General features: G+C 41.3%; 1 protein-coding gene across 3 annotated transcripts in view; it reads left to right on the top strand.

Moving 5' to 3' along the window:
• The first annotated feature begins 237 nt into the window (after positions 1–237).
• Positions 238–15510, top strand: part of TPX2 (TPX2 microtubule nucleation factor) — a 55765-nt gene continuing 40492 nt past the window's right edge. For 2 of the 3 annotated variants that reach the window (XM_060120085.1, XM_060120082.1), the window contains exons 1-3: positions 238–326; positions 3664–3780; positions 15013–15181. In XM_060120085.1, coding sequence (XP_059976068.1) covers positions 15076–15181 — 106 coding nt within the window. In that variant the 5' untranslated portion in view covers positions 238–326; positions 3664–3780; positions 15013–15075. The other variant, XM_060120084.1, reaches the window with a different exon arrangement.

The following is a 15510-nucleotide window of genomic DNA, read 5'->3' as shown; positions in this document are numbered from 1 at the left end:
CTTCAGTGGGTAGTACCACCTTTCCCAAACAGTCTGTAGCCGAGCATTCTGGGCTTTGTGGTAATTTCCTCTTTCGAGTTGCTGCAGCCGGCTCACGCAGTCGCACTACATTTCCCAGGAGTCTCCGGGGCCGGTTGTTTGCTTGTCCCTTGTCCTGACTTCCGGCCTCCCTACGATCTCTAGGGCCAATCGGAAGGCTGGGATAGCTGGTTCCCGGCGCTCTGATTGGTGCGTTTGACTGGATAGTCTGGGTTCAAATTTTCAACGGTACTGAATGAGTCCCGCGGCGGGTCTTCCTGGCGGTCGGTTGTCAGCGCTGAGGCGAGGTGAGCCGAGGGGAGAAAAGGGGAGCAGCTGGGGCGCCGGGCAGCTTTCTCCCTGATTTCCAAGTGGCTGGAGGTCTCCTCCTCCTCGAGGGCTCAGCTTCTGGGACGGTGTGCTGCTGGGGCGCCGACCTGACCCGCAGAGCAGGAGCCGGGCTTCCGGCTTTCCTTCCCTTCATGACAGGATTTCCACGGCCGGACCGGGACTAGCGGGCTGTGTCTCCAGGTAGAGGCGGAGGCCGGCGTGGGAAATAGGTGGAAGGAGGAGTGGGGGGAGGTTGTGCGCTAAGGATAACGGTAACGACAACTATATTATTACCCAGCACACATGAAATAAGCGTTTACCGGACCAAGCACTCTGCGTTTTCTCGTTTAATTTTCGCCCCAATCCAGTGAACTCGGTGCTAGTCTTAGCCCTCCTTTATAGGAGGGAAACTGAAGCCCGTAATCTAGATACATTTCTCGAAATGGTTGATACAGTAGCCCTACCCGCCCTCAAGACGTGTGGCATTTGGTGGAGGAAAAAGATGTGGCCACAAACTACATTTCAAAACTGTTGTGTAAGATAGAAAGGTAAATGAGGTGAGAACATAATTGAGGGCGAGTTTAATTCCACTTGGAGTTGTCTTTCTATTTGGGGATTTAAAATTCATTCTGTTTTATCCCTTCTGCCCAGCCCTCCCCCTTTGTGTGGTATCACTAGGTATTACTGCTTTTCTAATTTCCTGTTCTAAAACACTTAAAGATCGGAGAGGGAAGGAAAAGTGAACCAGGCTGTAATATTGTAGGATTGTTTTTCTCCCTGGTTTCTTGATACATGGTTTCTTTTTCTCACCTACAATTTCCTAGTACTTAGGTACCAAGGACTTGCTCCCTAACAGTCCTGCTTAGAACAAGACAGCATCTGCGTGCTCTGCTGATTTTGCTTTAAGACCATCACTTGGAGTTCTCCCTGGTTCAGCCTTACCTTGTCTTGACATTCTATGGCCTTTCAATTTGTCTCACTCATCAGATGTCAAAATTCAAACTGTTTGCTGCAATACTAATGATATTTTTGTGTTGTGGCCTCAGTGTATCACCCCCTGTCAAGCCACCTCTAAATCAAACTTAAGTTGTTTTGGAGTTGTACTGTGGGTGTGTCAATTCAGTATTAAGTTGGCACTCTTGGGATCAAAATTATTTTGGCTCCCAACTCACTTAGCTAATTAATTGACCTTTGAGGTTGTACTGTGTGCCCAGTATTAGATACTGTGTGTATACAGATGAATGGTTTCTGGTATGCTTGAGGCCAAAAGTCTGATTCAAATTGACAAGTGACAATTAGAACAAGACAAGAAAGCATCTGAGTGCTCTATTGTTTTGTATTGTAAGCGCCCTGGCAGTTTAGAGGTGAGGCTTAAAACAGGCAAGGGTGGCTTTGTGAAGCAGGTGGGACAGAAACCCTTCTTGATAAGGAGAGTCTAGTTAGACAGGAACCAGAACAGTCTTGGTGCATGGAAGTCACCCATTCAATATCTGTTGAATTGGAAAGACAAGAAGGCATTCTCTAAATTGACTACAAAATTTCAGGTATGAAAAACTGGATATATTGAATTAGATTGGTAAATTTGTTTAAACTTTCAAATCATTTAAAGAAAATAGTTATTTTGGCCCACCTTATGCTTAAGTCTGTGTATTCCAACCTTAATAAAGTTAGTTTATCCTGCAGCTGCAATTAAGCTTCAACAGGAGACAGGATTACGTGGGAAGGTCCTTCATTTCTTGTTTAGGTATCAGGAGAGGTTCAGAATTCACCTATATTTCCTATATGTATTTTTTCTTCAGCCTTTCCTGGGTCTCTTCCCTAATTCTTTTTGAATTGCTTGGGAAGAAAGGAGGAGGAGAGATTTAAATGTCCTTTGGCAAACTGAATTTTCTTTGCCATGGGTAAAGGTAGGAAGCAGAATTTACTACAGGGAGATTGAACAGGCCAATCAATTCTTTTTTAATAAATTTATTTATTTATTTTTATTTTTGTCTGCGTTGGATCTTTGTTGCTGTGCACAGGCTTTTCTCTAGGGGGACAACTCTTCGTTGTGGTGTGCGGGCTTCTCATAGCGGTGGCTTCTCTTGTTGCAGAGCACGGGCTCTAGGCGCGCGGGCTTCCGTAGTTGTGGCTCCTGGGCTCTAGAGTGCAGGCTCAGTAGTTGTGGCGCTTGGGCTTAGTTGCTCCGCGGCATGTGGGGTCTTCCCAGAACAGGGCTCGAACCCGTATCCCCTGCATTGGCAGGCAGATTCTTAACCACTGCGCCACCAGGGAACAGGCCAATCAATTCTGTGAATAGATCTGTGTCTGAGACAGATCAGCAGCTAGGGTAATTTGTGAAAAAAGTACAGATAACTGAGAGGGGTTCTGTTTTTGTTTGTTTGCATAGAGAAACTTGATTATAGGGGGAAATTAAAGATTAGTGAGAAAGGTATAAAATTGTATGTAGGAGCATACTTTAGAAAATTTTTATAAAATGCTATTTCTACTTTTTAATTAATTTTTTAAAGTTAAGTTATTTTTTTTTAATATTTATTATTTATTTATTTTGGCTGTGCTGGGTCTTAGTTGTGGCATGTGGACTTCTTAGGTGTGGCATACATACAGGATTTAGTTCCAAACCCCAGCCCCCTGCATTGGGAGCGTGGAGTCTTACACACTGGACCACCAGGGAAGTCCCTATTTCTAATTTTTTAAATTTAAAAAGGTAGTAGAAGTTTTTTCATATTTTGAGTGTGCCTACTCTTTGTCCTGATGTTTGAATAGGATAGAAGTGCACACTACAACCCCTTGATGTCAGTGTTCCTAAGTTTCAGGTTTCAGAAAGGTTGCTTTAAAGTGGGAGTATGTAACCACAGAGATACTGGGAAACAGCACATGTACACTAAAAAACTTGAAGAACATTTTTACACTAATGAAACAACAGTCTTTTAAGAAGTCTGGCATCTGGGGGGATCCATGCTATTTAGACCTTAGCTCTCAGAAGCACTCTTTGGTTTTAAGAGTGGGTATCCTTGGTATTTTATAGCAGAGGTCCCCAACCTTTTTGGCACGAGGGGCTGGTTTTGTGGAAGACAGTTTTTCCACGGACGGGTTTGGGCGGGGGTGGGGTGGGTGGGGCATGGTTCAGTTGGTAATGCAAGTGATGGGGAGCGGCAAATGAAGTTTCGATCGCTCACCTCCTGCTGTGCAGACTGGTACTGGTACGTGGCCTGGAGGTTGGGGACCCCTGTTTTATAGCTCCTTCTGTTCTCTGTTAACCTTTTTTACTACAAAGAACTTGAACCTGTTTCATCACCTTTCTGCTTCTTCCAGGTTCTTGATAAGAAGTACTTTCTAGACTTCAAGATTTCAGAAGAGAGGTTAAAGAGTATATTACAACTTTGAGTCAAGCCTGTAGACAGGTGGACTGACAGACGGATTAAACCACAGGTAAGGCTGTATCCACAGTATTACATTAAAAAGGAATAAGGGGGACATTAATATATTAGCTTCAAAATTCTTTAAATAACTTTAGCTTATCTTTAGAAAGTAACACTTAATTTGGAAGAAAATTTATTTAATATATAAAAGCAAAAGAAAATAATGTCACCCAATATCCTACCTCTCAGATAAACTATGGCTAGCATTTTGATAGATTTCTTTCCACATTTTGGAGGGTATCTATATTTGGTTTTAAGAACCATGCTCTAATAACCTTCATTTTTTTTTTCATTTAATAATTAGGTTATGAAAATTTTTTCATTTCATTAAAATTTTCTATAACATAATTTTAATGGCTATATATTATTCCATTATATCGTTCTACCATAGTATTTTACCCAGTGGAACCATTGGTCAAAAAGAATGCATATTTTTATTTTTTTAATTTTTAAAATTTATTTATTTATGGCCATGTGACGTGTGGGATCTTAGTTCCCCAACCAGGAATTGAACCCATGCCCCCTGCATTGAAGGTGTGGAGTCTTAACTGCTGGACTGCCAGGGAAGTCCCAAAGAATGTGTATTTTTAAGACTTTGGTACGTAACACCAAATTGCTTTATAGGAAAATTGTGCTGATTTACACATCCACCAGCAGTGTATGTTCACACAGGCACAATTTTTTATTTTTAAAATATATTATAGATTCAAATGGTGCAAAAATCAAAATAATATAAAAAGGTTTATAGTTAAAAACCTTCCAACCCTCTCATTGTCTACCTCACTCCCTGCCACCTCATTGATTATCACTTTTTTAGGGTGTGTGTGTATGTGGGTGTGTCTCTGTCTGTCTGCTTTCCAAACCAGATACCTTTTGAGGGATATAAATCTCTACAAGATTGAATGATTGAGATTTGACTAGGATTGTAACCTCCTGTAGCCCCACTGTCAACCCTTACAAACTCTTTCAGCTTCTTACTTTTGGAACATCAGAACACTTTGGTATTACAGAGATCTGTGTCGTTATTTGGCCTAGAGGTAAATGGCATCTTTGATTTCTATCCAGGTCTTGTTAGTCATGTAAGAGTGGATTATGGTTTATAGAGTTCTGTGGATGAATTAAAAAAAGCAGAACTGAATTTATAATCCTTCAAAAACAGTGATATGAAACTCACAAGTTTGGGAGGAAAATGGTAGAAAAATGTATTTGCTTGAGACTTCTGGACAGTGATGAATTAGAACAAGTGTCCGTGTGTCCTGTGCTGACTTCTAAGTGCTTGGAGAGTGAGAGATTGTCACTGGACTTTAAAATGACCCAATTTTGGAAGCTTCATAGATCTGTGTCTGTAAATAGATCCGATTTCATCATAGAAGTTAGCAAACAAATGTGGAAACACGAAGTCCATTAACTTCCTTCAGACTTAGTTTGTGACTTTGATGAACAATTAAAATTGCTGTCTGTATTATGTTGCCATTTACTGTCTCCTGCTAATCCTTATGTACAAGAAAAAAAAATGTAGGTGTTTTCTCCCTGGTTAAGATGACAATAACTCAACTCTAACTTGTGGTAGTGTAACAGGATCTCCTACCCCTTGTGAAAATAGGAGAGGGTGTCCCTGGGGAAATGGCACTACCTGGGATGGGACCTTTTTAACTAACTACACTTCTAATGAGGGCTTGCCTTACCCTGTTTATTCTATTACATTACCATTTATTTAACTCATGATTTTTCCTCCAGTAGAATTAGGCAATACACAGTTCACAAGCTTGTATAGTGAGGTACTTGAGATCATTTATCACACCAAAGTCTTCGTCTTGCTCAGGAGCTGCTAGTCTATTTCAACCTTGCTTAGAATGCAGCCTTTTACAGCTTTCCTCCACCCGCTCTGAACCTGCACCTTTTGATTTATAGAGCTTGTCATGGCTGGTTATTTTTGGTTTGATAGTGAAGAGAGACAGGGGCCCTTGGAGGTTAATTTCAGATGAATGTGGAAATAGGTTACTTTGCTTCTTTTGCAATCTTCCTCAATTGTGTACTTCCCCCTATTTGTTTTCCCTTTCCATTTATTTCTTCCCCTAGAAAAAGTCAATATTCATCTTTAGCCTGTAGAACTCTGCAGGTCTATCTGTATCTTTTATGTATCACTTCCACCAGGAAGCCTTCTCTGACCCTCCTTCATCTATTCCCCTTCTCTGCACTTTCACAGCAAAGATCACCCTGTGTCAAAATTACTGTGAGTTCCTTAAGGGAAAGGATTATATATATCTTTTCAATCTTTGTTTTTTGGAAACAAAAATTAGCCATGTGATGTGATGGATGGCACTTGATAAGCAGTTTTAAAAGGAACCTAACTAGTTCATAACATATGGGAGAAACCTTTCCCTGTCTATCATAGGATTATTGGTCAGGAAGAGCTATTTCTTCACTCAGAATGTTTCTAGTTTTGCAAGAGTCTGAAGTTGTGGTGGATTCAGATAATTTTGAAATGTGAAGCCGATTCTCTTGCTTGGCAGCTTGATTTGTGTGGGGGAATGTGGTTGACGCATGTGCCTTTTTCTTTTTTCTTTTTTTTTTCAGTGAAACCTGTTGACAGAAATTCAATCTTGATTAAGGGGTGCAGGAAGGCATCCAGTTCCACCTTGCTTGGGGCTCTCATTTAAACAGTTAGTGTTGGTCTTGGCCTGTTCTATTTCCCACTAGTCCTTTAATTTTTGAGGGTTTCACATCCTAATATTTATTATTTGTGGGAGAGGCAGCGTAGTGACGCTAGCATAACCCAGTAGTTACTTTTGGTTTTGTTCATGTACTTGTGCCATCACTCTTTATTGAGGAGAATCAGACTTCTCAATGGATATGTATTTATCTGTTTGTTCCCCTCTTTTGGTCAGGGGGTGGGGGCGAGGGTCTGTATTAGACCAAAAGATAGCTCAAAAGAAGCTTTTTGAAAAAGAGGTTGTTTATTTTTTAATATCTTTATTGGAGTATAATTGCTTTACAATGTTATGTTAGTTTCTTGTACAACAAAGTGAATCAGCTCTAAGTATACATATATCCCCTTATCCCCTCCCTCTTGACCCTCCCTCCCACCACCCCTATCCCACCCCTCTAGGTCGTCACAAAACACCCAGCTGATCTCCCTGTGCTTTGGAGCAACTTCCCACTAGCTATCTATTTTACATTTTGGTAGTGTATATATAGTCAGTGCTGCTCTCTCACTTCATCCCAGCTTCCCCTTCCCAGCCTGTGTCCTCAAGTCCGTTCTCTACATCTGCGTCTTTATTCCTGCCCTGCCACTAGGTTCATCCGTACTGTTTTTTTTAGATTCCATATAAGGGCGCTAGCGTACGGTATTTGTTTTTCTCTTTCTGACTTACTTCACTCTGTATGATAGACTCTAGATCCATCCACCTCATTACAAATAACTCAATTTCGTTTCTTTTTATGGCTGAGTAATATTCCATTGTATATATGTGCCACATCTTCTTTATCCATTCATCTGTCGATGGACACTTCCATGCCCTGGCTATTGTAAATAGTGCTGCAATGAACATTGTGGTACATGACTCTTTTTGTTGTTGTTGTTTGTTTGTTTGTTTGTTTTTTGCAGTACGCGGGCCTCTCACTGTTGTGGCCTCTCCCGTTGCGGAGCACAGGCTCCGGACGTGCAGGCTCAGCGGCCATGGCTCACGGGCCTAGCCGCTCCACGGCATGTGGGATCTTCCCGGACCAGGGCACGAACCCGTGTCCCCTGCATCGGCAGGCGGACTCTCAACCACTGCGCCACCAGGGAAGCCCATGACTCTTTGAATTATGGTCTTCTCAGGGTATATGCCCAGCAGTGGGATTGCTGGGTCATATGGTAGTTCTATTTTTCACTTTTTAAGGAACCTCCATAGTGTTCTCCATAGTGGCTGTATTAATTTACATTCCCACCAACAGTGCAGGAGGGTTCCCTTTCCTCCACACCCTCTCCAGCAAGAGATTGTTTTAAAAAATAGTATTTTGGTTTTAAAATTTCATCTAAATAAAGATAAGGTATATTTAGGTTTCAGCCCCCTTTGCCTTTTAACTCCCACCAATCAAATGCAGTCCTAGACCTCAGAGGACATCCCTCCTTCAGATGTGTGAATAGTCTACTCTGGAATATCCACTGAGAGGTTCAGACTAACCTCCATCTTATTTACAGCAAAAATTTATATGCAAGAGTACAAACTTAGAAAAAGAGAAATTAAGGGGTGATATTTTAGTTTATGAGAAGATTTAGCTCAGCACTTTCCTGGTATACTTAGAATAGGGTTTTTAATTTACCAAAGTGTTCTTTTTGCACAACTTGTCAGGAATGCTTAATTTTTCTATAGAGCAGAGTTTATTTCTGTAATTGTCTAACAGGTTAGTAAGATTTGGTTATGTACCTCATTTTTTTTTTTTTGGCTGCACTGTGCAGCATATGGGATCTTAGTTCCCCGACTAGGGACTGAACCTGTGCCACCTGCAGTGGAAGCGCAGAGTCTTAACCACTGGACTGCCAGGGAAGTCCCTACTTGCCTCATTTTTGAAGGAATATTTATAGGAAAACCCTGTATATTATAGTGACCCTAGATTTTGGAATCCTATAAACCTGGTATTAAAACTCAATATTGCTACATACTAGTTAGTGATCCTGGATCACCAGGATCCTGGAGTAGTTGAGCCAGTTCCTTATTTGTAAGATGGTGATGACTATATCTGCCTTATACATTGTTAATGCAGTTTAAATGAGATGATTTATGTGAAGTGCCTTGTAAAGTGCTTGGCCTGAGGTAGGCAATCAGTATTTGGAAGTTATTATTATCTGTAAATGGTTTTGTCTCTCGCTCCTTGACAGTTGATATTGATCTACATAAATATCTATTTTTAAATAAATATGAGAGGCAGTGGATAAGGACACTCCCTTTAGGGCCTGTCTGGGTTCGAATCCTGGCTCTGCTACTTCTTAGCTTCATGACCATGAACAAATAGTAAATCTTTCTGTGCCTCATTTTCCTCATCTGTAAAATTAAGATAGTAACAGTACCTACTTTATAGGATTATTGTGAGGATTTAGTGAGTTAATAAATAAAAACACTGTTTGGCTTGTCATAAGGACTCAGTAATTAATAGCTATTATTTTTTTAGGTCAATACACAGGAACATTTTATTTTTATACAAAAGCACGAGAAAAGAAAATATTTAGCATTTGGTTACGTGAAATTAGTAGTCAGTTTACAGACCATGTAAATGGGAAGCATTATTTCCAAGAATCAAAAGGTTTAACAATTATTGCTGGATTGTAAGAATATTTAATAAAAATTCCAGAAAACCTAATGTCTTCTGGACTGTAAACATAGATTTAGGGGGAAATAATACTGCTTAATTAGTTCTTTAAACTGAAAAGGTATGTGTTTATATAGTAGAATACAAAAGTTCATATAGTGAAAAGTCTTCCCTTGACCCAGACCTCCCAGCTTTCTTCCCAGACCAAATGCTGTTAACACTTTTGTGTCTCTTTCCACAATAGTCTATGTATATATAAAGGTATATATGAGTATACATTACCCCTTTCCCTCTTTTTTTAAAAAATAAATTTATTTATTTATTTATTTGTGGCTGCATTGGGTCTTTGTTGCTGCGTGTGGGCTTTCTCTATTTGGCAGCGAGTGGGGGCTACTCTTTGTGCGCGGCTTCTCTTTGCGGGGGCTACTCTTTGTTGCGGTGCACGGGCTTCTCATTGCGGTGGCTGCTCTTTGTTGCAGAGCACGGGCTCTAGGCATGTGGGCTTCAGTAGTTGTGGCTTGCGGGCTCTAGAGCACAGGCTCAGTAGTTGTGACACATGGGCTTAGTTGCTCCATGCATGTGGGATCTTCTCGGACCAGGGATCGAACCCCTGTCCCCTGCATTGGCAGGTGGATTCTTAACCACTGTACCACCAGGGAAACCCTGCCCCTTTCCCTCTTTTATAACCTGAATGGGAGCACACACTTGTGCATTTTGCTTTTCTCACTTAGTAGCTCTTGGAGCTCATTTTGTACAAATCACATATGTAAGGTTACCTAATATTAAAGTTACTTAATATTTCAATATACGGTTGTGCCATAATTTATTCACCTAATCTATTGGTGGAATTGGAGTTTTCAGTTTTTTGGCTTTTATGAACACTGCTATGTGAATTTTCTTATACTTACATATGTATAAATACATATCTGTAAGATAAATTTCTACATTTGGCAAGATGTATCAAAAAGAAAAATGTAAATTGCCCTCCACAGGGGCTAGCAGTGTAGCTCCATAATTAAAACAAGGAAAAAAGGATGTGAGGGTTTAAATTTGAATACTTTCCAGGTGGTTTTCAGCAGCATGCTTTGTTGGAATCATAGTGTTTAGGAGGCTAAGTGGGGTTGCTGCATATTACATTCCTGCCTCTTCCCTCCCCCTGCTTTAGTTGTCTTCATTACATTCTTGCCTGGGAAGTCTTCCCAGTGACCTGGGTTAGGCATTAAGATCATGGGAATCCAAGATTTTCCCATGTCTTCCAGCATGTTTGTTCACAAGAACTGGAAAACTTCCTCCTTGCAGCAGGGGAATTTTAACCACTGTCAATTGCTGGAGAATCTTTCAACAATGTCCTTTGAATAGAAATGTGGTCAAGGAGAGGAGAGATATCAGTAGGTCAAAAGGCAATGATAATATCATGCGGTAGTGTACTTCATAGCACTCAAAATACCTTCTCACTTGTTTATGGGAAGTAGGTAGGCAGAAAGGTGGAGTGACTTGCCCATTATCATATACATCAAGTAATGCCAGGGAGAGGGCTAGAATTCTGGATTTCTATGTTGGGATTGTTTTTGGCTTTAAGTGAAAGAAAATGTGACTTTAACAGCCTATATGAAAAGAGTTTTATTGTCTAGAGGTAGGTGGTTGCTGATATTTGATCATCAGTGATCAATAGCTCAGTGATATCAGGGCCATTGTATGTTATTCTCTTGATCATTTACTCCTGTGTATATGATGGCTGCTATAGCTCTAGCCATTACATCTGCCTTCAAGGCAAGAAGAAGGCTGAAGGAAGAGGGCAGGAGCAAGGGCTGTAGCTGTATCAGGTAAGTATGAGTTTTCCTATGAATCCCTCAGCAGATTCTCATCGTTCTCATTGGCCAGAACTGTCCCATGGCTACTCCAAGCTTGGAAGCTTGGCAGTCAAGGAAGTGACTTCTGTTACAGTGCACTCCTTACTGTTTTGATGCTGTTCAATGAAAAGTATTTAATCATAACTTGACTTAAGCCACGTTCATCTCTAATTTTCATCCTTTTTTTTTAACTAATTATTTTTGGCTGTGTTGGGTCTTCATTGCTGCACGTGAGTTTTCTCTAGTTGCAGTGAGAGGGGGCTACTCTTCGTTGTGGTGCGCGGGCTTCTCATTGCGGTAGCTTCTCTTGTTGTGGAGCACAGGCTCTAGGTGCACAGGCTTCAGTAGTTGCGGCACCCAGGCTCAGTAGTTGTGGCGCATGGGCTTAGTTGCTCCACGGCATGTGGGATCTTCCAGGACCAGGGCTAGAACCCGTGTCCACTGCATTGGCAGGCGGATTCTTAACCACTGCACCACCAGAGAAGTCCCTCTAATTTTCTTTATACTTATGGTTTATACTATATAATTTAAATATTTATACCGTCTTATTTATTGAGTCTGATAGGACTCCTGTCTAGGTTTTAATTCCTTTGTGTCTGAGACTAGATCTTCTACCTTTTGTATGAGACATATTGTCTCATCCTTGAATATTAGTGAGAAAGGAGCTCCGATATTATCAAGCCCACATTTATGACCTCTAGCAAGTGTGTAATATGAGTGGACTGCTAATAAATAGCTTATTGAGTTAAACTGAATAATGAAAGTAGAAATAGGGGAGAATGAAAACTTAGAAGGAGGATAATAAAGAATCCTCTATTCAGGGCAAAAGACTATGAAGAATGGATCTACTTGGAAAGAAATACCGTACTATTTTCTATGCAAATAAAGACTATAACTACATTAACATGCTCCTCTAATTCATAGGGTGAGAGGGCAGAACGATATAGGAAAAACACTGTGCTGAAGTCAGGGGCCTCAGTTCTAGATCTAATTCTGCTTTTATATAACTGTATGATATTGGGAAGTCTTTTAATCTCCCTTACCTTCAGCTTCCTCTTCTAGGATGGAAATAATAATTGTTGCTTTAGAGGATTGTTGAGGGTTATTAAAATAGTACAATTTAGTACCTCATGGTGTCTGGCATGTATAATCACCTTGGGGAACTGTTTTTACCATAATCATTAGTAGTGTTGTGTGATCTTGGAGGACCCCATTTCGCTTTAATTAATCTTTATAAACTTAAAAAGTTAGGTGTTATTTAAAATTCCTCCCAATTCCAAAATGTCATATTTCTACATTAAGTTCCTCAGTCGGCACATTGTTATAAAGGTATCTGTGGAGTTCTGGCTTCGGTGAGTTCATAAGAGAGACCATGGGAGAATGAGGTTCTCTGGTGTATAGGTTGATGTCACTATATAAACTAAATATCTGTCAGAACAAATTCCTTCTGAATTACCCAAGTCCACTGAGAGAAGCTAATGAAATTATGGCCAAACCACTGAGCAGCAATGAGGTTGGGTGGAACTAATCTCATGATTTATCTCACAGCATAGGTATAGTGGTATAAAATAGAGAAAATGAGCACTGAGGGCTGTTAGTGCCCAGAAGAGAACGGGCACACCTCTCTGGTAATGCTAGTGGGTATTACTCTTCTGAGGAATGTTTTCACAGTATGTGTCAAGAGCCAGCAATTCCATCTTTAAGAATTTGTCTTGGGACTTCCCTTGGTGGCGCAGTGGTTAAGAATCCACCTATGAATGCAAGGGACATGGGTTTGATCCCTGGTCTGGGAAGATCCCACGTGCCAAGGAGCAACTAAGCCCGTGTGCCACAACTACTGAGCCTGCGTGCCACAACTACTGAAGCCCGTGTGCCCTGGAGCCTGCGTGCCACAGCTACTGAGCCCATGCACTGCAACCACTGAAGCCCACGTGCTCTGGGGCCTGCGTGCTGCAACTACTGAAGCCCGTGCGCCTAGAGCCCATGCTCTTCCACAAGAGAAGCCACTGCAAGGAGAAGCCCACGCACCACAACGAAGAGTAGCCCCCACTCGCCGCAACTAGAGAAAGCCCACGCACAGCAACAAAGACCAAATGCAGCCAAAAAACCCCCACATGGGCTTCCTTGGTGACGCAGTGGTTGAGAGTCCGCCTGCCGATGCAGGGGACACGGGTTCGTGCCCCGGTCCGGGAGGATCCCACATGCCGCGGAGCGGCTGGGCCCATGGGCCATGGCCGCTGGGCCTGCGCGTCCAGAGCCTGTGCTCTGCAGCGGGAGAGGCCACAACGGTGAGAGGCCCGCGTAACGCAAAAAAACAAAAAAAAAAGACAAAAAAACCCTCACAAAAACACAAAACATAAATAAATAAATAATAAAAAGAGAATTTGTCTTAAGGGAAGAATTAAGAATATGTACAGAAATTTAGCTACATGGTTATTCTTCTAGTAGTATCTTTAAAGTGAAAATATTGGGGGCTTCCCTGGTGGCGCAGTGGTTGAGAGTCCGCCTGCCGATGCAGGGGACACGGGTTCGTGCCCCGATCCCGGAGGATCCCGCATGCCGCGGAGCGGCTGGGCCCGCGAGCCATGGCCGCGGAGCCTGTGTGTCCGGAGCCTGTGCTCCGCAGCGGGAGAGGCCGCAGCAGTGAGAGGCCCGCGTACAGCAAAAAAAAAAAAAAAAAAAAAAGTGAAAATATTGGGAAAATCCTAAAATAGGGGATAAGTAAATTGTGGTTGCTGATATATCTATATTTATTGACAAGGAATATGCTCACGATATGTGAAGCAGATTCAGAATGTCAGTGATCCCATTTGAAGAAACAAGTGTGTGCGTGTGTGTGTGTGGAGAGAGAGAGAGACTGAGAGAGGTATCGTGTGTGTGTCTGGAGCAGTGTGGCATTGTAGATTTTTATGAAAACTATTTTTGTGATCTAATTTTTTTTGTGATCTAATTTTTAAAAATGAGCATGTGTATTTCTAAAATAAGGGCTTACAGAAAGGTACTTAGTTTAATAATGTGTATGCAAGTTGTTACTTATATCTACTTCTCTTCCAAGATACAGAATACTTTAAGTACATGTCATTTCATGGATGAAGACAAATGACTCATTGGGTTTCATAGGGAAATTATTTACCAGTGAGTGTGGCCTTTCGGCTATTTTTCAGAATACTTCCAGCTATTTTCTTAACCATACAAGGCTGGAGTGGGGGCTGACTTTAAACCTACACAGGTTTCCACAGCACAGAGGACACAGGACAGTACTTCTGTACAAAGTATGCAGAAGTAAGGATGGACCCATATGTTTGACATGTTTCTTTTACCTAATCTGCATGTTGTGCCTTTTATGTACTTTTTTTTTCTTTTATGTATTTTTTGAAGTCTTTCTCTTCATGCCCAGGAATAGTATTTTTATGAAAGTATTTCTAAAGAAAAAACCTGTACTTGGCAAAACTATATTGAGCTTTTACTATGTATGAGATACTGTTCTAAGCACCTTGATGGATGAGGTATACACAAGTGAGTAAAATTCATCCTTATCTACAGGAACTCAGCGTCTACTAGGAGAGACATTTGCATAGTTAACTAATATAAAATTAGATGGTATAAAAACACTATGGCTTTGGAGAGGCAACAATTAGGTGTGATAGGTGGAAACTGGGAAAGATTTTACAGAGAATTGGACTGGATTTGAATGATGAGTAAGATTTTGGTCAGTAGGTATAAAATTTAATGGTGTGTTTCAGAAATTGGGTTATTCAGGGCAGAGAGAAAGCACACTGGATGTGGAGGAGACTGGAAATGAGAAAACGGTAGATTGAGGAAAATAAGATAGTGAATGTAAAACACCTAGCACAGTAAATGGCATGTTGTAGGTATTCATCAAATTTGACCTCTTTCTAATTCCAACATATTTACATCAAGGAGTGTCTTCAAGTTACTGAAAAAGCGAAGTTAACTGTTAGTGTGATTTGAAAAGTAAGGCATACTGCCTAGGTGATTTTCAGAACTGCAAATGTGATCGTAAAAGCAAAGTAATTGTTAGGCAATCAGTACCTTAAGATAAATGTGCCACCAAGTTTCTGAACTACTTCTTTCCTTAGGAGGTGACCTATTGAGAAACAAACCCTGGGCAAACCTGCTGTTCTGCACCAAGGGTGGAAAAAATGTCACAAGTTACAACCTCCTATTCCTATGATGCTCCAACAGACTTCATCAATTTTACATCTTTGAAGGATGAGGAAGATACCCAAAACATAGATTCCTGGTTTGGTAAGTATCTGCTTTCTCTGGTTGTTTTAAGGGTTAGTGACTTGCTTTGTGCTGGGGACCTTTCAAAAATAGAAGGGATTGTAGATAACCAAAATATAAATTCCTGCGCTTCCCTGGTGGTGCAGTGGTTAAGAATCTGCCTGCCAATGCAGGGGACATGGGTTTTAGCCCTGGTCCGGGAAGATCCCACATGCTGCGGAGCAACTAAGCCCATGCGCCACAACTACTGAGCCTGCGCTCTAGAGCCCGCGAGCCACAACTACTGAGCCTGCATGCCACGGTTACTGAAGCCCGTGTGCCTAGAGCCCGTGCTCCGGAACAAGAGAAGC

The sequence above is a fragment of the Mesoplodon densirostris genome, chromosome 16, assembly GCF_025265405.1.
Source record: "Mesoplodon densirostris isolate mMesDen1 chromosome 16, mMesDen1 primary haplotype, whole genome shotgun sequence".
NCBI classification, from domain to species: Eukaryota; Metazoa; Chordata; class Mammalia; order Artiodactyla; family Ziphiidae; genus Mesoplodon; species Mesoplodon densirostris.
Note: the sequence above shows the minus strand (reverse complement) of the source record. Positions and strands in the feature narration are given on the sequence as shown.